At 39.6% G+C, this 26011-nt stretch overlaps 1 protein-coding gene across 8 annotated transcripts; it reads right to left on the bottom strand.

Annotated features, from left to right (window-relative positions):
- Positions 1–5628: 5628 nt before the first annotated feature.
- On the bottom strand, positions 5629–25812 carry pum2 (pumilio RNA-binding family member 2). Of its 8 annotated transcripts, none has more exons than XM_056763855.1 (24): positions 25615–25812; positions 23854–24220; positions 23297–23365; positions 22995–23100; positions 21788–21975; positions 20910–21082; positions 20464–20758; positions 19940–20033; positions 19548–19619; positions 18612–18710; positions 18382–18530; positions 17166–17283; positions 16491–16631; positions 16071–16373; positions 14689–14919; positions 13219–13486; positions 13003–13132; positions 12767–12895; positions 12400–12537; positions 11776–11901; positions 11335–11406; positions 8274–8395; positions 7988–8180; positions 5629–7901 (listed from the first exon to the last, which is right to left on the bottom strand). In XM_056763855.1, exons 2-24 carry the CDS (start codon positions 24205–24207, stop codon positions 7770–7772), a joined length of 3702 nt encoding a protein of 1233 aa, XP_056619833.1. In that variant the 5' UTR covers positions 24208–24220; positions 25615–25812; the 3' UTR covers positions 5629–7769. The 8 variants fall into 8 exon arrangements, with proteins under 8 accessions (XP_056619833.1, XP_056619831.1, XP_056619832.1 ...); XM_056763853.1 differs by having other exon boundaries at positions 12761–12895; positions 25615–25810; XM_056763854.1 differs by lacking the exon at positions 25615–25812 and adding an exon at positions 25065–25299 and having other exon boundaries at positions 12761–12895.
- Positions 25813–26011: the final 199 nt, after the last annotated feature.

Below are 26011 nucleotides of genomic sequence, written 5' to 3'. Positions count from 1 at the left end.
CATTAGATTCCCATTTTAATAATCACGCCGCAGCGGCTCTATTCCTCTGGGTCTCCGGCTGCACTTACGCTAGTCTAAGCTTTTCTTAATTTTCTTGTTTACAAGGGGATCCAACTTTACAGCAAGATTAAGTCGTTTTGTTGGTGGATATGATCACATAAATGACTCTCTAATTTAGCCCCACATGTATGTTTGAAGAACAGATTTTTTTTGGCTATAAAAGCATTTCATTTAAGTATGCATCTTGGCAACGGTAGAGATATAATTTGGCTTTAGTCATTTGCTGCAAAGGACGTGAATCATTATTAATTACTACTATTAAGTAATAATTTGACTGTCCTCAATTGCGCTAATGGATGGTTACCTAGCAACCAGTGTTACACTTGCAAGTCGTCATTCGACGCACTGATGTCATTAAAAATGCAAAACAGAATTCTACAGTTCACAGAATATGTGGTTAGAAAGACAGAAGAACATGTGCTTCTATAGCAAGTGAATTATCACGTCCATAACGGCCCATAATCCTCATAAACGGACACATGAAATTTTTAATAAAACTACTTTCTAAATCCTCTCTTTATTTGTTGGGTTTTATTGCTTCTTATTTGGACAAATTCACAGAAATCCTACACAGAATGTCATCTCTCGAAAACCCATGAATCTCTATTCTAAAATAGAAACTGTTGTCGAGACTTTATCATCAAGGGTCTAGTACAATCCGACCAGACTATTCAATATATCGGTAATAGGCGAATTGTATTATCTGATAATTAACATTTCAACGTTTTGACTGAACATGTCACATCCATAACGCTGGAATTCGTTATAGACTTACTAGTTAAGCATGATTGCCGAGCACAGACAAATTCAACTGTGTTGTATCGTTTAACGTGCAATTTCAGTAAATCAGACATGGTCTTCTGTCTATAAGAATCATCATTCATCATTAAACCAGCGGAGCACTGGGTCGAGTCTTCGGTTAAACTGGTCTGGCTCACCGTTAATGGGTTCATCCTCCCTGAAAGTCAGTGAATTATTTATTAGATGGGAATGACAGGGATTTATAATGTGTTTAATGCTTGCTCATGAAGGTTTGACAAGGTTTATTCTCTCTGCATTTACTCTGCTTAAATCATTCATCAGACAGGAGCCAAGCGACGTGTGTAGATTGCTGTTATTGAGTCCCATGCATTCTTTTCCACGAAAATGCTACAAAACAAGCTAACAGGTGTTGAGGAGAATTAGCATTCTCAGTAAGGAAAAACGTTGTGTAAACCAAAGTCATGCGAGAAGGATTCATTATTTTGACGCATTACGTTTTTCTGCAAATGTATTGGAAAAATGTGGTTGTTTGATAACAAAAGCAAAATGAATACAAAAGAACAGTGATATCACACATAACTCTGGCTTATGTCGGTTTGACGTCTGCATTTACATCTGCAATACGTCTCGGAGACGTCTGCTGTCAGTCATCTATAATATTTTACACCGCAAATGTTTTCCTGAGACGTGCCGACGTCTCTGAGACGTTTCGCAGATGAGCACACTATTGCAGATGTCTTGCAGTTGTAAATGCAGACGTCAAATAGACATGCCAGATGCAGTGTGCTATCAGGGAAATACATTTATACATTTGCTTAAAGTAGATTAAACCACCGGCACACACCCCAACATATCTAATGTGTAACTTTTCACCCATCTATCTACAGTTTGAAACAGAGATGTTCTGAGACCACTTTCGACCATTTGCATATTTCTTTGTTATGTGTGCTGTGTTTTGTAATAAAAAAAAGAAAAAGAAATTAGCAAGGAGAAAAGGGTGATATTTTGTCTTTATTTGGAAAAAAATGTAATATTGGTCAAAACGCATAAATATGCAATAGCACAGGTTTAAGATAAAAACACACTGACGATGGTTATGCAAGTACTGCCCTCTGCTGACCTGCAAGAGATGAGACGCCGTCACTTGTTGAAACTGAATAAACACGTTTATAGATCATTTACTTGTTTTTACAATTCTCAAAATTTTCACTGTTATTATTTTTATTTTTTTTGCATTTAGTTATGGTTTCTGGTAGCTTCTGGGTCGCTGTGAACAATGCTGTTCTTGTGGAAAATGGGTGACCGATACCATCCGTAACAATCATATTGCTAAAACCTTGCACGGGGAAAAATGAACGATCTTAATAGCCTAACTAATGAGAGCTCCATGAATCACGTGACTGTGACGTTGAGATCAAAGTTGGTGGCTTATCACAGAAAAATCACTTCATATAACGTTAGATCACAACAGAGTAACTATATTTACCAAACCTTAAAACTGATTCTTTTAATATAATTATTTTAAGATTTGTTGAATACAACACTTCCTGCAGTAACGGATTATTTTAAGGTACATCTATACGCCATGGGTCGCAACAAAATGAATCATCTGCTCTTCTCTGCCACCTTGCGGCCGTGTTTCAGTCAGGCGCAGAAGACGCTTCAACAAAGTTATGATTGACAGGTGCCACTCCATTTTTCATGATAACATATGTGACCCTGGATCACAAAACCAGTCTTAAATATCCCGGGAACATTTTAAGTTAAAGCCAAAAATGTATGGGTCAAAATTTTGTTTTTTCTTTTATGCCAAAAATCATTAGGATATTAAGTAAAGATCATGTTCCATGAAGATATTTTGTAAATTTCCTGCCCTAAATATATCAAAACTATATTTTTGTGAGTGGATGACCAGTAACAGTGCCTCTTATTAACAACTTCAAGGGCAATTTCTCAATATTTTGATTCTTTTGCACCCTCAGATTTAAACAGTTATATATCCGACTGATATGATCATATCCTAACAACCCATACATCAATAGAAAGCTTAATTATTCAACTTTCAAATGATGTAAAAATATTGATTTCGAAAAATGTACCCATAAGACTGGTTTTGTTGTCAAGGGTCACATATATAAGGCTTAAAATATTATCCATTATGACCGCAACCCTGCAAGTGATTTGATGCGACAAATCTAACAAATGATATAAAAGCACCAGTTTAGCTTTTTTTTGCACAAATAAATTTGGCTGCGATGTTGTACGTCATGTTTTCTTGAATATTTGTCCTCTTTGTACAAAATACACTCAACAGTATTCATCCTGTTATACACTCCAGCACGAAATTATTCTTACCCCTGGCAAATTCTGACTTAAAGTTACTTTTATTCAACCAGCAAGTTTATTTTGACCGGAAGTGACAAAGGCTTCTCCCAAAAGATAATAAGATGATGTACAAGAGGCATCATTGTGGAAAAACATATTTCTCAGCTTTTATTTACATTTGAACTAAAAGTGGCATTATCCAAAATTATTCATACCCTTCTCAATAATCAATAGAAAAGCCTAAATTGACTATTACTGCAATCAAATGCTTCCTATACTTGCATGTCTCCACTGGTATTTTTGCCCATTCATCTTTAGCGATGAGCTCCAACTCTTTCAGGTTGGAGGGTCTCCTTGCCATCACCCTGATCTTCAGCTCCCTCCATAGATTTTCTATTGGATTTAAGTCAGGACTCTGGCTGGGCCACTGCAAAACGTTGATGTTTTTGTCTGCTAACCATTTCTTCACCACTTTTGCTGTGTGTTTTGGGTCGTCGTCGTGCTGAAATGTCCACTGGTGCCCAAGGCCAAGTTTCTCTGCAGACTGCCTGATGTTGTTGTTGAGAATTCTGATGTATTGCTCCGTTTCATGGTGCCGTTTACTGTGATTAGGTTCCCTGGTCCACCGGCTGAAAAAAGTCCCCAAAACATTAGGTTCCCACCACCATGTTTGACAGTGGGGATGGTGTTCTTAGGGTTGAAGGCTTCTCCTTTTTTACACCAAATGAAGGCTACATCATTGTGGCCAAACAATTAAATGTTTGTTTCATCGGACCATAAAACAGAAGACCAGAAGTCTTCTTTGTCCAGATGAGCATTTGCAAAGGCCAAGCAGACTTTTGTGTGCCTTATCTGGAGAAGTGGTGTCCTCCTTGGTCTGCGTCCGTAGAACCCAGCGGTGTGCAGTGTCCGTTGGACTGTCTGCCTTGAGATGTTGCCACCAGCATAGCCCAGATTCATCAGGATAGCCTTGGTGTTGATACTTGGATTCTTTTTTACCTCTCTCACTATCCTCCTGGCCAGCACAGGTGTCACTTTTGGCTTCCGACCACGTACTCCGAGATTTTTAACAGTGCGGAACATCTTGAATTTTTTAATAATACTTGGCACTGTAGTCACTGGAACTTCAAAACATTTAGATATGGTCTTATAGCCCTTTCCTGACTTGTGAGCAGCCACAGGTCATCAGTGATTTCCTTTGTCTTAGCCATGACTGTCCACAAACCAACAGCAGAGAGCTTCTGTTTTTCACCTGTTGAGTTGATTAAAACAGCTGTTCCCAATGAATCAGGGTAATTAGGATGCTTTAGAACAGCTTGGACTATTGGGAATGGTATAGGATTTGGGATTATACCATAGACTGTGACAGTTTGCAAAGGGTATGAATAATTTTGGACATGACACTTTTTGTTCAAATGTAAATAAAAGATGAGAAACATTTTTTCCACAATGATGCCTCTTTTACATCATCTTATTATCTTTTGGGAGAAGCCTGTGTCATTTCCGGAATAAAAGTAACTTTAAATCAGAATTTGCCAGGGGTATGAATAATTTCGGGCTGGACTGTACATACATTTTACATCATATTCCATCTCTTGTAGGTAGTTTGCTATGGATAAATCAAAGTCTTTAATCTCAGACATGTTCTCTACTGTCCCCCCGAGAAGAGATAATGTACAGATTATTACTGCAAAAAAAGATGATCAGAACCCATTTCTTTGCATCGGAGTTCTTATATAAATCTCTAACCTGTTTAAGGACCATTCTCATTCAACCTTGATGACATGTTTGATTTTAAATACCTGCTGATATTCTAAATCAGGAGTTTTTAATCTGGTGACCCCCAGAACATTTAAGGGAATTTTTTTAAAGGTCTACAGAACATTATTGGTTCATTTTTCGAGTGTTTATCTCTTTTTACCTTCATCATTCTAATAAGTTTCTCACTATAGTTCCCCCTTTTCACACTCAATTAAAGTTGCTACAGCACAAATACATTTGAACTGAAAATGTCTCTTTGGGTTTATATACATCAAACATGTATAGGCAATTATTTAAGTTTGGAAACAAAACGTTGTCTTTATAAAATCACATTTACATTTATCGAACCATGTTTAATTGTTTCTTTAAACATATAAAATTATATTCTTTTATTTGGGGTCATGGGGATTATAAAATTCTAAAAAACCCTGTTGTGGATTATATCAGTATTTAAATAAAGTACCCACAGTTACCGAAATGACTGCACAATTCAATGGAATGGTATAAAAGTTAATAATAAAAAAAAAGTTTCATGTATTAAAAATTTGACAGTTGTGTATGATGATGCAGAGCTGACTGCCACATTGTTGAACTACTTCGGAAAAAAGCGTAAGATTGTGAGCCAGGCCTTCTTGTTCGACCTTATTTCTTTCTAAACTATGGGATGTTAAATTCGTTGGTGTGAATTGATGGAAAGAATAAATTAGTTGGACACAGAACTCAAATGTTAGAAGAACAGTTTAATCATACATAGTCACAATTCTGCTTCCAAAAAAATGAGTTATTTTCTCCTCGTCTAACATCTGGAAATGTACATAAGGCCACCTGAAAATGTACATGACTTTGACAGTGTGACAAAACTCATATGTTCATATTTATATAATTGACAATATCTTACAATTATTTCACTTACAAGTTAGTGGCTGTTCCAAAATACAGCACTCCTTTATACAAAAATAATTCTTGTTGTGTCCTGTGATATTTCCACGGTAGCAGGTAGGACCAAAGACAGCTTTTTTATCAACGAATTTTTGATTATTTTACTCAACTGCCACACGTCAAAATGAAAGTGTCGACAGAAGGTGTCGCTGCTCCAGGTACATCGAGAGGCAGACCTTTTCCGAGAACGGATTAAAAACAAAACCGCCTTGAGATTGTGAGGCCATAAAAAGATTTTCATCCTTAAAATAACGCTTGTTCAAAGAAAACTGTATACATTATATTCGAGGGGAAAGGAGTGATGAATATTCACACATCAAAATGCACATTTTTGCTCATTTTTTTTTCTTCCCCAAAAAGTGTAAAAGACATTCCATTTACAGCGTTAACGTTTACAAATGTACAACTGTACAGACAAAATAAAAGCAATCACTACGCGATTTAGCAAGGCCTGTCCAACATCACAACTAGATACTTTTTTTCTTCTATTCAACTAATAAACTTACACTTAATAACTCCACATATACTACATGTATTCTACATTTATTCATATGAAGCAAAAGAACAAAAGCCATTAATATACTAGCCATACAGAAAGGTTGTGTGGCAGAAGACGGCAGCACCACGTCCGATCTCATCCCGCGCATCTTCATTCTCGTCTCGCGTTTAAAAAAGTTCATCCAAAGCTAAAAGTCCTGGGATGGCACCGCGGACGAGGTTGTCGCCTGCCCATCTCGGCATCTGAATGCCATCTAAAACTCGAGCGCTGCCCCCCTTCCACCCCCAACCAAAAAAGAGCAACAATTTCATATTTACTTGTACATAAAGATGCTATACATTTCGCCTAAGCTATTACAATGTAAAGAGATGATAATCAGTACATAACCATACCGTTTCTAAGGCAGTGTTTAAAAACTACTCGACGGATAGATGTTTCACAAACATGATGACAAAGAAAAATCATTCCATTAAACATTAAATCCAGACGCGGCATGCCATACCCCTACCCGGCCCCCCCCTCCCGAACCTCACGTACCTGCCCCACCCGAACGGAAAAATGAATTCCAGGTTTCCATCATGGTACAACTCGTAGCTGTGCTCCTCCGATTTAAATCTATACGTCCTTCAAAACGGCAAAAGTGAACCAAGACGAGATCTTGGTCATTGGTCAGAAATGGTCATGGTGGGATGTTTGAGCAACCGCTCAAATACTCTCTACTCCAAGTTGGGTCATTTAAGAAAACAAGCACTAAAGATGGAGCACACAAGGAGGAAACGAACGAGACTGCCGGCACACCAAACCACCATTGACGCTCTTTGATTGGAACCCTTAAAGCCAACTCAAGAGCCTACGAGCAAGTTTCTTTGAGATCGGCTGACTGGTTCATTTCATCAGCAGCTTTGGCATGTGCCCCGTCATGCCAAAACGAGCCTTGAATGTGCCACGCTGCCGTTGAGAATTCTGGCTAAAAAAACTCAAGAGAAAGGAAAGACGATTAAAAAGGATCACCCAGTTTGGCCTTATAAAGTCACTTGCTGGTGTTAATTGTAAGAATTTGTACGTTTTCAGCAAACGTCTCCTTTTCTACAGAGAATTTACAAGGTAAAAAAAATGTACAAGATATTTACTAGAAAAGAAAAAGTAAACAGTCAGTTACATCAATTACATCATAAACAAGAGTGTTGTGCTTTACCCAGAAAACAGCTTCTAGACCATGCACTCTCCGGTGGGGGGACACTGGCGACTGCGCCAGGAACGGCAAAAGGGCACGGTCAGACGTCACAGCACTCTAAGGTGAAGCCCACCTCACTTTTATTTGGTAAAACCCCTATAGGGTGACGGAGAACTCCGCGGTGGAGAGGAGATGCCCATAACAGACGTGATTTGAGGGGAAAGCGGGCGAGGGTGGGGTGTAAGCCCCCTACATGAGGCCGTTGGGGGGGCCCCCGATAGGCCCCAGGTCTGAGCCGCTCTTCATGTAGTATTTCTCCAGCTTGGCCAGGATGTGTTTTCCGTACGTGTATTTGCGAAGAGTGGCGATGTGAGGCCGAATCTGAAATAAGCAGCACGATCTCAGTATGAGGATACTGCGTATTAACAAACAAAAGACATCATTCATAAAACCAACGGGATTTATACCTTGTGCATGATGATTTTGCGCTGGGCTGGCTCTGCCATGTCAATCATTCTCTGCACCACGTAATTGGCGTACTGGTCCTTCATCATGGTGTAGAGGGCGCTGTGGGGGCCGTCCTTCTGACAGCAGACCTCATCTATAAGCAGGGCCCTCTCCGCACGAGATGAATGAATTACGCACTTCTCCACAACATTACTACAAGACAGATTTTGAAAACACATTAACCAAAGCGTTCTCACAAATTTCAAGTGAATCTCAAAACCAGTAAAAAAAAATGTCTCAAATGACCTTGCAAATTTATGCTGACTCAGAGCCAGAACCTTCCCTCTGACTTCTGCCACTATCTTGCTCTTGTCTTCGGGACGCCCGTGCTCCAAAACATGCTGAATAACATAGTTACCATACTGATCCTGTAGATGGAGAGAAAGGGGAAATGACATTATCGCAACAGTCCACTAGAAAAACCCCACAGTAAAACATTGCTAAGCAGGGCCATTTTTATACCATAGAAGCTGAAAATCCAAAACCGACTACCAATCGCCACTGATGAATTAATAGGGCTGGGTCAAAAATATCTATTCTTTGATATTAACCGATCTTCAACTTAAAGAAACGATATCCATTTGCGAAGCCCGAATCGATTCTTAATGCACCTCAAGAGAATATCATCTGTATTGCAACTCTCGACCAGAGGAGGACGCCATTACTCAAGTTGAGTTTTGAAATCTGTTTAAAAATGTTTCAAGTTGTTCAAGATTTCACTGTTGCACATTTACAATGTTTTTACTTTTTACAGTAATGTTAGTTATTCAAGTTAAAGTAATTTCAAACAATTGTGTGGGCTATATTATGAAAGTGTATTTTATTCATTTAGCCGAGTAGGGGGGTTTCAGTTTCCAGCCTATACACTTAAATATGGATTCCATGTCTGCAAAACTAATATTTTAAATGAAATACTGATAACTAAGTTATATGGTTTCAATATTTATAAGAATCAAATCGCCAAAATGCTCTCAAAACCCAGCCCTATGAATTAAGACTTTATTAGCCCCCATATTTTCGAGGCAAATGATTGGCAACAAACATGCCAACAATCACTGTGAAGGTGGCATAAACCCATCAAAATCTCTATGAGGACGTGCGGCATTTGGTTTGAACCCTCCTGCCCGTCTTAACATAAAGAATTGAGTAGTGACTACATTTTGTGTTGGTTCAGTTGAACAAGATTAGTTCAGCTATTAAAGTGATAGTTCACCTAAAAATAGCTATTCTGTCATCATTTACTCACCCTCTGCTCGTTTCAAACCTGTATGTAATTTACTTTTGTTATATGGACAAAAAAACAATGCAAGTAAATGGGTACCATCGTTCTTTGGTCACCAACATTTTTCAAAATATGTGACCCTGGATCATAAAACCAGTCTTAAGTAGCACGGGATCATTTGTAGCAATAGCCAAAAATAAATCGTATGGGTCAAAATGATAAAAAAAGCCACTGAATATAATCTTTTTCATATATAATAAATACTTGCACAAGCAGACCAAACACAATAAATACGGTTCTATTGTGTAAACGCAGTCACAACAGTTCTGGAATTACAGAAATACTTTGATGACTTTGCAAAGGCATTTCAGATGATGTGTAACTAACAAGTACTCTGGTTAGTCAGGTTGACTCAGACTGGTTTGTCGGGACCACAAAACCAATCTTAAGAAGCACAGGAATATTTGTGGCAAAACCATACAAAACATTGTATGGGTGAAATTTTTTGTTTTTTTTTAATGCCAAAAATCATGATGATATAAAGTAAAGATCATATTCCATGAAGATATTTTGTAAATTTCCTGCTGTGAATGTATCAAAACTTTATTTTTGTGACTATATGAAGCTAAATTGCTAACACAAAGTCCAGAAACACGCCTCCAAACTTCACTTGCTGCTGCCCGCTCTTTGGAAACTACCCAGTCAAGTTTGGTATCTATGTAAAGCTTTGACTTCCCACTTTTGGGTTCATCTGCTCTCCACAACATCATTGCAGCGGTAAGCCAGCAGAGAGCGTTAAAACTAACCTGTTTCTTCTTAGCAACGGCCTGCTACAGCACCTCTGATAAACAACTTTAAAGGCCATTTTCTCAATATTTATATATTTTTGCATCCTCAGATTCCCGAGTTTTAACAGTTGTATCTCGGCCAAATATAGTCCGATCCTAACATCTCAATACAACAAATTGACCCATAAGACTGGTTTGTTGTCCAAGGTCACAGATCTTCTTTTGTCTTCTGTGGAAGAAAAGAGTCATACAGGTTTAAATTGCCAAAAGGATGAGTAAAAGACAAAATTTTCATGTGGGTGAACAATCCCTTTAAGGATGCCCGCTACAAATCAAAGGTGTTAATCAGGGATGCTCAGGAGTGGAGCGGAAAAAGAAAACAATTGTGAAGCAAGCAGGTACAAGACCAGAAACGTGAATTGCTAAATTCAGGAAAATATCAGGTGAAGGAAAGAAAACAGACCATAGTCAGAAAAGACGGCATATTAAATTTGATGCAAATTAAGGCTGTGAGGGTAAGAAAGAAAGTGAAGAATACGTTGCTTAAATGGTTTAGTGTCTACTTTCTGCACCACTGATGAATTAAATGGATCATCAAAAGAAATTTCTAAAGCGCTCCATTCATCTACTAAGTTGACACTAATATTCTGAAATAAGTGCAATAAAAAGTGAGTCAACTCCCATCCAAACACACAAGAGGTCAAAAGCACTTCTTGAGTTAAAATGTGCCTCTGTGTATTAACGTAAATACACTAGGTGCACCTGAAGCGGAAGTAGGCCCTGAAAAAGATCTGATTTAAAATACTACAAATCTATGCATTAGGCTTTCTTAAAGTGTGTCCTAATATAGACCCATCACTAATTCCATTTTCTTGGGATCTGTTTACTCGATTGAGTAATGTTTAACTTTAAAATCATTTCTCCATTTCAAATATTAATATTTCTCTTTTTAATAGAGCATGTGCAGTAGAATGCGTAATAATCTTTGAAACGCACTTGTATTAATATAAGCTACAGACATTTCGGTACCGTGACACTCACAACCTCTCAGGTGCCAAATGAAATATGCCATCTACTTTTGAGGTCTGAATTGTATTAAAAGTGGATTTCAGGCAGACAGAAGAGCAGTAGGCAGCCATGAAGAAAGGCAGGCAGGCGGGTGAAAGAGGACAGGAACCCTTCAGAGCAAACGGTGACTGGAGAAGAAGCGTCTAAGTGTTAGACAAAGGCTGTTAAGAGGGAGACGAGGAGACGCCAGGAGGTTTTTATTAGGAGGAGGAAGGCGCGTGACTCTGACCTTGAACAGTGCATCGCTGGACACTGTATAATACGTTTTGGGGGTCATCTCCAATGAAACGCCTTGATACTTCTAGATAAAATAAGTGGGGGTCAAGGGGTGGGTGGTGTTTTGCATCAAAATCCATCAAGCACATCTAACTGGACACATGAACATCCTTCACAGCGACTGAATAAGTTACAATAAAATTTGCAAGATATAAATGCGTACATCGGTCATGCAGAAAATGTCATGCAATTGCCTCCCCCCGAACCGTTCTCACGGATCTCTTCTCATTGCGTGGCCTCTCTTCCATTCACCCAACATTTCACACATTCCTTCAAACCACAACTGTTTATAGATTTAAAAGAATGAGAAGAGAGGCCACCCACTACAGTAAATGTGGTATACACCCGAGAGAAAACCGCACCCTTTCTGGATGGCGGTGTGGTGAAAACGTACCTGTCCCAGCTGCTCCGAGTGCTGATGAAGTTCTTCAAGGATGGGCAGGGTCTGCTCCTGGGTGCAGTGCTCCAAGATACGCTGGATCACCCTGCAGCCGTACGGGTGAGTGGACAACACAAACACCTACGAAACACGCACACAAACAAACATCCATCAAGTCATTCAAAACATTAATAGTAGATTATTATACATGTAACGTTTTTAAATGCAGAAAACGACATGTATCAGTAATGAGGATCATAAAATTATGTACACAGCATGACAACGGAATATGAAGCTTTAAACTAGTTTTTAATATTTAATTATATTTTTCAGAATATTTGATATTTAATCCGTTTAATTTACAGCATGTGAGGCACGGTAATGAGAATGTTAACCGAAAAACAATTAAGTACAAAAATAATTCCTTTTATCTGAAAAGTATACTTTGTGCAAGGTAGAGAAAATAATTATGATTATTATAACAGCTTTATAACGTTTCAGTGGTTTCATGAGAATGAAACTCCTCTTTTTTTATAAACCAGTAAATGAAATACAAAACCCAAGCTATTTCATCTATCCCCATCTTGTGCCTAGCCCTAAATGAAATAAAAAAAATAAACAAGCTTTAAGTCACAATACCTGGCCCTGGAAGGCGTCAATGATGAACTGAAGAGCCTGGGGCTGGACACACTCGATACATTTCTGCACCACATGATTCCCATTCTGATCCTTCACACACTTTAGCACATGGCCGTCCAATTCCCGCACAATGTCACTCTAAAAAATAGATAAGTAAAGAAAAACAAAGCTTGAAAACAGTTTCTGTTGATCCCTCCATGGCTAAATTTGTCCTCTTAGAATAAATGAAGGCTTGAATGGTGACTTAATTGTAAATTGCCAGAACTGATCTTGAGTCCACTGAAAATCACATTTATAAAATGCAACAGTTACTTTAATTGTGTCAAGGTGTAATATGCAAAGTAAGCAAAAGGCAACTTACAATTACCTGCTGGTCGGAGGAGATGGATTCCAGAGCTTTCTGAATCACTCGACAGCCATACATTTGCAAAGCCAGTGGCAAAACATGGCCGCGGATACGAGTCGCCAGAGCGAGTTTCTGATCAGCACTACCAAACTACAGCGAAGATGAAAGGTACAGTTCACTGAAAATACTGAAACAGGTCTGACAGTTTGGACTATGAGTGACAACTAAAACCGTGCCAACAGGCTAAGACAAGTTACCTCAAAGAACTTCTGGATGACATAGTTCCCAAAAACGTCAGTCATGAGCTGATACGCAGCTTGCAAGATCTCCCCGAACACCATCTGCCTCTCTGCAGGTGTAGCACGCTCCAACTTTTGCTGGATAAACCTGAACATTGAAAAAAAAAATGGTGTTACTTTGAATCTACGGGAACGCTTAACAAAACCTTTGAAAAAGTTGGTAGACGTTGGCACCTTGAGCCGTGCTGGTCTTGAGAGAACTCCACCATGTGTCCAGGCAGGTCTCGAAGCTGCAGGTTTGGGAAGCGATTGTTGCGAAAGTCCTCTAGCAAGCGGCTGCGTCCTGAAGGCATGACGTCCGAGCGGCTGTAACGGGCTCGTGGTGGGGGGAAAAGCTGACTGCTGGAGCTGAACAGACTGGAGGTGCTGCCCGAGCTCCTGTATTTGGCTTCCGCTCCCGGGGCAGCAGAAATAAAACGGCCGCTGCCATTGGTCAAACCACCTGGGAATAGCAATAAAAGAAATTGTGGTTTGAGTTTGGAGGAGATTTTTTCATTTTTAAAGCAAATATAGAGATTCTGTTGCATTATGTTCAGAAGGAATGGCTAAAATAAAAGGCTAGTATTCACAAATCATTTTTCCTCTATAAACAATCCCTGCAGGATTTTGAAATCGCAGAATTTAACACAATCAAAAACAAACAAATTGCGCCAACTTGCAAGATTTAGAGATTGTCTCAGATTTTCCACATAATTTGGCCAAAGACGCACCATGTGATGTCATCACTCATCACATCATGCATTCCATCAAAACCTACTCCAAAAGTTAAGCTGAGATACTATAGAAGGGAGATAGAAGGGTCTGTAACACTCACAATTTGCAAACAACTACCATTGCCATCTTTTAAAAAAAAAACGAGCCTCTGGTCTCCTTTCCTTCGTTCCGCTGAAGGCATTAGCATTAGCTGCTACGCTTTTTGGCTAATGTAGCAGGCTAGTGACTGAGTCAAGTTAGCCTCACCGATGTGTGCGTCATGTTCTCAAACAACACACTGGAAACATCAAAGCCATCTGCTCTATGAAGAAACCTGTCATGTTTTATTCTGCGATTTCTTAAAAGTATGCGAGTTTCATGGCAAAAACTGATAAACGTTATCGCAGAGACATTACCACAAACATGAAGCGGCATGAAACTAAATGCGATTGGCTGTTTGACCTGTCAATCACAATGGCCTCTTGGGCAGCCTTAAACTTCAAGCGACAGAGGTTTCCAGACCTTCAGTATGAATCAGCTGCACGCCTTTTAATCACAGGAAATGGATAAAATAATGTTTTCACAGGTGGTAGTTTTACTGAAGAACCCTATTTGCCAATTCAAGTAGTGGTTTAACTTCTGAAGATAAAAACCCCCGCAAAATTTGAATAAAGCCGCTGCAAAATTAAGGATTTTAGGCAGCAGAAATCACAAACAATCCCGTGGGGACTGGTTTGTTCAGTAATACACTACAGTAAAGAATGGAGGATCTGAAGGGGCAAGACACAAGACCATACTAAGCTCTGACAAATGACAAACCGGTTTTACAGGGTCTTAAACTGGCGGTATTGAATGACGCTCTGTTGCCAACGCCTTGTGTGTTTCACAATGCAGCCAAATAGCTTGTATTTCAACCGGTTGGATCAACCGACTGATCCAAAAAAAACCTACCCAAGTGGAGACTAGATGAGGAGCCATGGGAAGAAGGCAGAGATGGTGGAGGTGTCAGAGGTGAGTGGCCAGGTGTCAGGCCGATAGGGCTGGGCGAGGAGGAGTATCCCAGGCTGTTGTAGAAAGGTTGGCCGATGGGAGTCAAACTGCTGCCACCTCCACGCTTGTACAGGTCAGAGCTGGCCAAAAGCGAGTCCCGGCGATTCACGCTGCTGCTGGTGGAACTTGACACTGAACATGGAAATAGAAAACAAAAAAGGGAAACAAACCCTCAGTGTCTTAAACTTATTTAAAAAAGTTGCATCATGTAGTTTAGTCACAAGGTCAGCACATGATCATTAGGTTGGTCTACATCTCAGTGTACCACAAATCTCTGTTCTCTATAAATCTGTAATTTAAAGGTGCAGAAAGCAATTTCTGAAGAAAATTTTGATAAAGACCCAAACTAGTTGGTTGTTAAAAGCGAATGTTCACAATATCGGCCGAAAATCTGAAATCTATACTTGATGATGTACTAAATATGAACATAAACAATTATCTAATCTTTGAATTAGAATTTAGAATTTATTAATGCTAGTTAATATACCCACCAAAGTATCGGCCAATAATCGGTATTGGTAAAATACAGATAAAAGTGATTTTTCACAATGTCGGTCAATAGTTTAAAAACAGCTGATGATCAGGGCTGATGATATATTAAATATTAACATTAACTAATTCAATCACAAGTGTGTACACAGTCGCACACATGGGGCAGACAGTCAAAAAGACTTGAGGAGATCTACTGTGTTATCCTAATGAAAAGCCAGTTCGGAATAGTAATCGACTTGTGAAAAACAAAGCAGCGCTTAAACAAGAGACATTGTCTTTCATTGCTCATTTGGGCAAGTGTATTTTTAACGGCCACATTATGACATGGTTCACATATCAAGGGTTCTGCTTACCCTTAACTTCGTCATAACAGCTTGTAACGTAAATCAAACAATTATAATTGAGGACTTGAAGTATCTGCTTTATTGATTTTAAAAATTTACACTCCAATTATTATTTACATTGTAATTTCAATGTCCAAATGTTATAATAAAATGTCTTTGTTCTGTAAAAGGGTGTACTTGAAATATTATGTCATTACTTATATCACTCTTTCTTAAACTTTTTTAATTATTAGCTATCGGTATCGATGGAAAAATTTAGTTTCAGTGCATCCCTAGCCAAAGCAAAAACATTTTAGAGTACTTGCTGAACAAATTCTGCGAGCAGAACAACGACGCAAGAAGCTATCTTTCTTAATCATAGTGGTACATTTGTTTGGGTGTCGATTTCAAATATCGACAGCGTTTCTCAGAAACCGTTCGCAGCTCGTTTAAAGTTTGACAACAGACCTGAGGAGCCAAAGGCACCGAGAGCAGAGCCGAGTCCGACGCCCAGAGATCCGCTGGTACCGCTGAAGCCAAGAGAGCTGCTGGGTGGAGGTGCCGCGCTTGTGTGGGAGAAGAGCGAGCTGCTCTGGGAGCTGGGTGCCACTGAGCCAGAACCATAGAAAGAGCTGGAGGGCAGGCCGCTGGACGGTGGCGGCTGCTGCTGAGGTTGAGGCTGCTGGGGCTGTTGGCAGCCCATGGAGCGGTACAGGCCGTTAGCTGGACCGGACATGCTGTTACCAGAGCCTGAGGCAGACGCAGCGGCGGCTAAGAAACATTCGAATTTCAGATAGTATTGATAAGCTTGGTGTAATTGAAACATACATTCCATTTAATATAAAATCCTGAGAATTATTTTTTGTTTAAGGAACTGGTGATACTGACCAGCCTGTGCAGCTGCTGGATTGATAAGAAGTGGGGTCTGGACCAGTCGGACAGGTCCACCCAGGCCAGTGCGAGCCCCAGGACCCATTACAAGTGCTCCGGTTGGATCGTAATACGCTGTTTGTGCCAAAAGTTGATAACCTGATTCAAGCATAAAAAAAGGTGTGGTCAAAACAATTCCCAACTGAAACTTCTTGACTTTTTGAGATCTTGGTCTAGAAAGCACAATTTTAAAGACTTCACATGTACGTTAAAAGGTTACGCTCCACTAGCCAACGGCTACACTTAAGTCAGTCATATCACACCTACTAACTTTTTGCCCAACTCTCCCTGTCTGAAATGAAGCTGTCAAGCACTTACACCGTGTTTACACCGGACACGACATGACAACCTGCTTGTTCTCAATGGGTTTGCCGCTTCGCTCCACATCCAGTGTGGACAAAATGTTTAATTATAATAGGTTCTAATGCATTTATAATGTCTTTTGTCGTGTTGCGTCACGCCCTGTGTAGACACGGTGTAAATGGCTTTAATGGTCTGCTTAAAATGGGACATTTCTGTGACAGAGAATCAGAAGCAAATGTCAAAGGCAAAGCTTGTTGAAGTAGTTATAGAAGCATACAATAACAACACACCGAAAATTGAGTAACAAACAAGGAATAGAAGAGTCCCTACCTGGCATGCCAGTGAATGCCAGTGCCTGATTGCCTGCGGCTGCAGCAAGGGATTCCTGTTGACTCTGCTGGCTCTGGCCAGGGGTCAGAGGTCGCTGGTTGTTCCCTGCACGCATCACCTAATTGAAGGAGGAAAAAGTTAGACCATAGAGACTAAAATAATCAACAGACTTAAAAAGTAACACTTTTCCTCGAGTGTTCAAAGGTTAAGTTATAAAAAGAAATAAATAAAGGTTTAAATGAAAAACAATGTAGTGGGCCCTGCCATAGAAATAAATTACTAGATGTTGCATAAGCATTTGTTTTATGGTCAGCTATACGTAGGTCGTCCACCATATTGGAACGTTGCGAGCCGGTCCGTTAACACTCAAAATTAAGCTGAGTGTGTATGATTATGAAAATATATTTTTGTTGTGTAAACTCAAACATTAAATCTGCTACACTAACAAGAAAACCACGAAAGGTTATCCCATTTTTCAGGAATTTAAATCCCTGTGGCCATGGCTGTGCAGCGTTGGGGCATTCTAGTCAACTGTGAGTGCCGTCAGAGGACCGTTCCAAGATGCGGACATGTCTTCGTGTCATGAGCGCTTAAATGCAGCATCACATTATTTATATCTATGGTCATTGCGTTCAACAATATTGGGAGCTGAAAATAATATAGTACGATTTAAACAAATTGTACACAGCAACTGAATATAATTTAATACAGTAACATATATTGAACTGACTTTGTGTTACTAATGTTACTCCTGCATGCAGAGTTTGCTCCATATGAACAGATTTATACAATATTTTGTCGAGACACTTTCTGGTATCTGGTATCATTGCTGTTTGCTGGATTACAGAGTTACATCATCATAACAACAATTAAAAGATTAGATTTGACCAAAGCATTAATGGATTAGATCATTCTAATTCTAGGCTTATAGACGGTTTCATCAGACGCACACACCTGGCCCGAAGTTAACTTCGGGTCTGTGTTTGATTATAATACAACAATTTATTTTATATTGGATTTCTATCAATATTAATTTAGATTTGTATTTTACTGTATATTAATTCTATTCAATTAAATTAAAACTACTCAACAGTTACCGATTCTTTGCGGAGGTCTAGAGGAAGTTAAGTTTGGACCAAATAACTTTGTTTGTTTATCCCTTGTTTGTTTATGTTATTCCTGCTGAAACCATCTTTATGCACATGATGTCATTCACCTGTTGTCCTGGCCCTGGGCCTTGATTGGATGCCTGCTGGTTGGCAGAATGATTGGCGGCAGCGGCAGCAGCAGCCTGTTGCTGGAAAAGGTTGGCTGGATACACCCCCCATGGGACACCATAGTACTGGGGAGGGACCACTGCTGGACCTTAGGGAAAACACACCGATTTAGATCAGCAGTCCCAGCATTCCCTCTGTTATAATTGAAAGAGCATACACACGCATGTACCTGCAAGCGTTGCAGCGGCTGCCAGGCCTGCGTACGGGTCCGTTCCAGGAGGTCCAGCATTGATGATGTAAGGGTTTGGCACAAATGCAGGTGCAAGGCCTACCGGGAACATATAAAGTCATATAGTAAAGAAGAGCAGTAGATTCAAAGCAACACCGGTGAAATTAATAGTAGGGATGCTCCGATCCACCCTTTTTGCTTCCAAAACCGATACCTGAGATTCAGTATTGGCCGATACAGAGTACTGATCTGATACTAAAGTAACAATATGAAGTGCTGAATTACTTAAAGGGAAGATTTTTTTCAACTTTCACACAAAGGTAAAATAAATCTTAGTGGTCCACAGAATGTGTCTGAAGTTTCACTCTTAATACCCCGCATATCTTTTATTACTGTATTTCTGCTCTAATTGGCCAGTTTTGCATGCAAGGAGAAACGCAGTTTTGGCGTGTCTCCAAGTGAAAATGACTTGATAGTCTCCACCCCCCATTTCAGCAGAAAACGCAGCCAGGGCTATGAGCCGGTGCTTCCAACAACAAACAAGGAGGGGTTACAAAGCGAATAAGAAACGCTATGTCTCGTTGTTAAACACCAAACACATTGTTTTCTGTAAGCACACCCGTTTCCACCGTGGCCATTCGTGAACGCGCTCTTGAGTCGACAGCTTTCAAGAGTGAGACCTGGGATCACGTCACGGGTGAAATAACAAAACAGGAGGGTGTCGGGAAATGGATGTGAAAAACGGGAGTTTTGACAGGTATGTCTATAAGCGAAAGGAGCTCTCGTCTCCTGTGAGGCTGGGAACAGTTATCTGTGGTGGTCTGTGCAGCTAACAACAGAACAGTTAACATGCTTTGCTTACTTTTGCCATGCTGTTGGAACTAATTCACATACGTCGCTTGCGAAAACAAAAGTTGCATAGCTGATGTAAAATACCTCTAAACCGCAGATGTTGTTTCTCGCTCCATGCTGTTCGTTGCTCAATGCTCCACATGTTAGCTTGTTCACCTGCGTACAGAACACGTTTCTAGTGTATAATGTCTCACCACTGCGCACAGCACATTTGAATTCAGATCGGGCCAATTGTCACCGTTACCCGATCTGGAATTTTATTTAGTATTGACATAGTATAGGACAAATATCGGACCGGAGCATCCCTAATTAATAGTTTCATAAATAAACAAAGGGAAGATATAAAACCTTTTGTTGCGTTATCCAAACAATCGCAAATAAGTGCAAACCGCACACGCAATATCAAAGGTTTGTAGTAAAGCACCTATCTGAGTCACTAAAGGAAAATGAATGATGTGTGTCCAAGGTGCCATTACCAAGATGCTGCTGTTGGGCCGCAGCGAGAGCGTACTGCTGTTGCTGCGCTGCTGTCAGCTGCTGAACGGTGAGATGACCGGACCTCTGGAACAACTTAAACACAAAATATTTGTAAATATTACATCACCCATCACCAAACATTTGCCCTTTTACGTGCTACTTTGCATATATCATGCAAATTGTAGAAATATCACACAAAATAGTCATTCTGCCATTATTTTCTCAACCATGGGTTCTTTTAACCAACATTTCCACCGTAAAAATGTTGAAAATTCTTTATTTGAAGAATCGCTTTGCAGCTTATGCCATAGTTTACTACCAAGCTTTTGTGGTAATCATTTTTGGATTTTTGCTAGGTTTCAAGTCAAAAGCTTTGTGCAAATGACAACAGAAGACAAGACATATGCGTTTCTTTTACGCCTCCTGGCCCTAGATGCATGGATGGAGAACTATTTTACTATAAAATAGAAAACGTCCTATTTCCTATGTAAAAGTCATTTCGAAATAGAGGAAGCAGTTATACCTGCTGTTGGGAGGTGTAGTCAAACAGGCCGACTGTAGCATCAGATGAGTCCACCTGAATTTGGTTCCCAGCATAATCAAACTGGAGCGATTCCATGCCTGTCTGCTGCTCCATACCACCCATGTTCTGGGGTTCCTGGTTTTGGAAGTCCTCGGTGGGAGGTTTGTTTGCCACAGGGTTCGGTGGCTGCATAACATGCGGGTGGTGCTGCCCCATCATTTCCATCCCAGACTGACTAGGACCTAATCGTTCCACTGCTTCTGTGGGCGACTCCTGCCGGCTGCCTGGGGTATGGCTGTAAGAGATGCTTTTAATCAAAACACTGCTAACATTCAAAACTGCAAAAATGCTGATAAGTGAGAAAAACGGCTCACTATTTTTAAAGGGCATTTCTTTATATGCCATAAACTTTTCTATTAAACTATCTGCAAACAAACTTATCGTACATAAAGTCTTTGCAGTCACGGTCCATTCCATTCAGTAATCCTCTAGCATTGCCTATAGAGGGGTCCCCTTCTTCTCCGAGCTTCATCTCGGGGCTTTTGTCTTCCTCGAATGTAGAAGCAATTTCTGTCGGATCACCCTTTTCCCTGCCATCTGCATCTGTATCTCCACCACCCTGAAATCATCAGAAATCAAAGTTAAATATACCAATCTCTAAGAGAATAAACCTTAAAGTCTTTGTGAAGAGAAAACTAAATTGTAGCAATTTTTGGTTAAATGTATTGACAAAAAATATATATTTTCCTCAAATCATCATAATACATTCAGCTGGCATCCGTGACGTATACCAGACTAATTTTTTGAGTGTTTTCCCTCACAAAGAGTCTAATGAGCCATATGTGATTAAAACTTAAAAGCACACAGCGGCAGAGTGAGTTAAGAGACCATTACAAACTTATTTGCAGTTTTTCTAACTTTAATATTTATAGGTATGTGTTGAGGCATAATCATCAATAAAATCATTTATTCTGTGAATAAAACAATCTTCCTTATTTTCAATCAAAAATATAGTTTCTATGTGCACTTATTTGTAGAAAACTGCAGAAACAGGTCGATAACATGTGATTTTTTGTGAGTTTTCATGCGACTTGTCATGCTGTTAGTGTTTCACATTGATGTTGGATGACTTTGTCACTCCTGAGGTTTGATTTTATTGAAATTCAATAGACACTGGACTGAAATGACTGAAATGCAGATTACATAAAAATGTTGAACTTTTCTGTGGCTTTGCATATGATGTCAGACACTTTTGCCAAAAGAAAGCGTTATCATATTATTTGTGAATAACTGAGAAGTGTTGTGGAGTAGCTCGGTTACTCACATAGCCTCCGTTTCTGTAGCGATCATCCATCTTGTCTCCAGGAGAGGAGCTCAGTACGTACTCCACCATACTCACACCCAGACCACCCCCCTCTGAGCGTGGGGAAAGCACTGAACTTGCATCTGCGTTACCGTTGTAGCCCTGGCCTGGTCTCCTCTGCACCATAATAGGCTGAGATACTGAATGATCTACACATAGCCAAGAAAAATACCAATGCCATTATAAAAATCCCTTAAAAAGGATTGTAAAAATAAAACATGTATTTTAAAAATTCAGGCCTTGACAATAATAGAAAACGTCTCAACCAGTTGTTGTTGTTTTACTTCTAAAATACAGTGAAAATCTGTATTTAAAAACCCTCATGATTATGAAATTTGTCCACCGATATTGGAGTAATTTAACGCCATCGGCATCTTGGGAATAGCATGAAAAAGGCTGATACTGATGGTTTATTAATGAACTACAAGGAGTGTACATGTCTGAATAATAACACAGACTTAATTTATGTTTTTTAAAGAAATGTTCAATGTTTAGTTAAATATGTAATGTTGTCATAAAAGATATATTGGACAGCAAAAATCCCCTTTGAAGATTGTCATATTGTCTTATTGTATTTTTATGCCTCTCTTACAATGTTAAATGGATCCAATTCATGTTAACTCAAATTATTTAAATGCAGAAAAGACTAGTTTATATTGTAAAGTACCATGCAATTGAACAATATCAGTAACGGATGATACTTATTTGTTAAAAACGGTATCAGTTTTGGCCCAAAAAATCCCATCAGTGCATCCTTAATTATTTGTCCATCAAATAATAGAGATTTAATAGACTGCTTGTCTCCTCAAGGCCGTTCAACAATTAATCGTATACAGAATAAAAGTTTGTGTTTAAATAATATATGTCTGTGGACTGTGCATATTATTTTGTATTTATATAAACATACACGTACATATATATTTAGGAAATATTTATATGTATACATTTAAATTATATATAAACACTTATTCATTATTCTCTTCTTATACATGTGTGTGTATTCGTTTATAAATACAATATACATATGCACAGTGCACACAAATACATTAACACAAACTTCTGGATGTGATTAATAGTTGAACACATAAATATCTTTCCAGGTCAATTTTCACATTCAACATTGACAATAATGATAAATCAAACACTACAGTGGTTTAAAAGAACTTACGGGAAGAACCCCAGGCATTGTCTCTCCATTCCTCACCCAGCATCATCCCTTTACGGCCATCTTTTGCCAATTCATCGGATTCCCACAATTTTTTTGCCGGAAGTAGCTGAAACAGAAGTCAACATATCACTTCTGAACGTGTTTAAAATAAACTGAGGAAAAATACACAAACAAAACCAACTACAAACTAAAGCACTTTATTAGATCAACCTATTTTATTTTTAAACCTAATATTGACCTTTACAGGATTCGGACAGTAATACAGGCCAATGGAAGCAATGCTATATCATCTAATCACATACCTCGCCCATTCCACGAGACTCCAGAGCCAAGGCTTGAAAATCATAATTCATATCATCCACCGTGCGTACCTACATATAGAGAAAGCATTTATTATATCCGCTGGCTCTACACGTTTTCATTTTCACCAGTATAAGCAAAGAAAAAAATAGTTACACGCAACAACAAAAACCCATAATAGTGTTACTGAATTCCAAGAATGTGTTACACATGCATTAGGAGCAATCTAGGTTTGTGATTTAAAGACTCCATGAACACACACCTAATGCAATAGGAATTTGAATATGATTGGAAAACAAATTCAAGGTTTCCAGAATGACCCACGACCAACCAATCAGAGTGAAGCTCTTCAGAGGGTTATGTTATAATAAACTTCAAGAATGAAGACTTATCTAGACAAAAATTAAATCAATTGACGTCAAACTGATTTAAAATAACAATGAAATGTGTCCTCAGACTACGGCAGCTGAGGTCTAGCCTTCAGATTATATTGCAGATGCAGATCAAACGTAAAATCATCCCCAAGCAGATGTCAGTGCGTTCAGAGTCACAGTCATACCTGGTCAACATGGTTTCCATCCCCAGTAGGCCAGCGGTGTTTGCTAGTAGTGCATCCACCCAGCTGCTCCCCAGGTTGCCTTTGAAAGAAATAGCCCACAGTGGCATCATCTTGGGAACGGCCACTCAGGGGAGGCTGAGGGGTGCCGGGGTTCGGATTGGCCCCACGATCCATCCCTGGCAAAGGGTGTGCACCTCCAGGCCCCTGCCCAGCACCGCCTACGGTGGCTAAAGAGCCTCCTGCAAGGACTCGGACCCCTACGGCCTCTGGTGCACCATTTGTGTGCAGCATCCCGCCTCGCGTCTCCTGCCAGGCCACGTCATTCATACCTAGGATGCTGCATGGAACGCTCATTCCACGGGGAAACCTAGAGAGAAATGACCAGTTTATGCACATTTGCCAATAAAAACCAACCTGCTTGTACTGCAAACATTTTATTTACAGAATTACTTCTACTGAACTTTTTGGTCTATTTTGAATATCTGGCATCAAAGTCAGACATGGGTTATGCAAAACGTTGCCTTGCTACCCTGAAAAACTTGCTTTACCCATTCAATAAAGACAGACATATGTAAACAGCACTAACATTCCTGTTGATAAAAAGAGCATATGCTGGTTTAGTATGTTTTGATGCAGGTTTAAGGTGTGCTGGTCCATAGGTGGTCGAAACTGGTCAAACATACCTAACCCAGTATATGCCGTTTTTTTCAACAGTGAAAAAATCTCCAAATTCTTTAGAAAAAAGTCTCGACACATGATTCTTTAGACTCACGGAAAGAATAAAACATAACGAAAACATTCTTGACCCGCTTGGAACTCCATAAAAGTATCGTGAATATAAGCGCCATGACATTAATTTTAATACAAACACATTCAAGTATCATAGGAACGAAGCTATAATTTTATACGATATTATGAAAATGTTATTGTGCTGGATGTTTTTCTAAACAAACAGACCCGTTTATTTGTTCAACATTGAACTATGAAAATAGCCATGCGTTGATATCAAAGAGCTGATGAAATCATGCGTTTCTGTGTGGATGTTTTGGGTGGACACAGCTAGCACAATGCTAATGGCTAACCCACTGAAGATGGACGGAGGTGAAGTAAAGCTTCATATTGAATATAACTTAAATGGATACAAGGTTGTCGTTGATTGTGAAGTTGTAAAATTCCCATATTAAAACGTTTCTTCCAACTCGTTTTCTTACTTAATCCGAGTGTGTCTGTTAGCATCACAGGCCCCGTGACTCCGCCAGTTAGCGCCTCGCTAACACCAAGCACCAGTAAGGAGTTGTGTTAGCAAAAAAACATATTTATTTATACGTAAAAGCTTCATACAACGATTGAAAATGTAAAAAAAAGCGTTGAAGTAAAAAAGCTTATCTAAACACGAAGCTAAGATTCAGAGGAAATATTGCTGTGCTACGTGTGTCTCTGCTAATGTGTTAGCTCAGATGCGCGAGCCGCTTTGTTGATAAGACAACACGCAGGCCTCTCGCTTCTAAAAGTTCATTTGACAATCAACGGATGTCTTAAACACTAACTTTAAACAAATACACACCACTTTGCGTTATCCACGCGGTTACAAACCCAATATCGCGACTAACTGTTATATGTTAGCAATTATTAAATAAATCCCCATGTCTGCTGGTTGATGGACTCACAACATGGCCCCCCTACACGAGCCCCTAAACAAAAGGGGCAACAATTGACGCTCTCTCGCCAATATATCCATCACATCTGCTCAAAGATACTCACGCGCTGTGTGTGATGATGTTCAAGGCCGATGCTCCGAGGTTGTGAAGGACGCAATACTGTGTGTAAGTTTAGTTTCCGTGGAGATGTGGTGTGTGTGTTTTAATGATTAGGTGTTGGAGGCGCTTGTGTAGGAGTTTGGGAGGATTGGTGCCCTCCTCCCCTGTGCACACACTCGCTCGCGCGCACACATAGGGCGCATCAGACATCAGACCTGCGCACTAGATCACGTTATTATCACTCTTCCTTATGCAAACCAGAATTATTTCAATGCATTTGGTGATGTTTGATAGAGTGAAGATTAAATATGACGAAGTGTTACTTATATTTTTGGAAAAGGTGTGTTCAATCAACGTTGATGTGCAAAAAACAAGACGCGCGTGTGTATCCTGAAAATGTT

The sequence above is a fragment of the Triplophysa dalaica genome, chromosome 13 (assembly GCF_015846415.1).
Source record: "Triplophysa dalaica isolate WHDGS20190420 chromosome 13, ASM1584641v1, whole genome shotgun sequence".
In the NCBI taxonomy this organism is placed as follows: Eukaryota; Metazoa; Chordata; class Actinopteri; order Cypriniformes; family Nemacheilidae; genus Triplophysa; species Triplophysa dalaica.
This window is presented reverse-complemented; position numbering and strand designations above follow the sequence as displayed.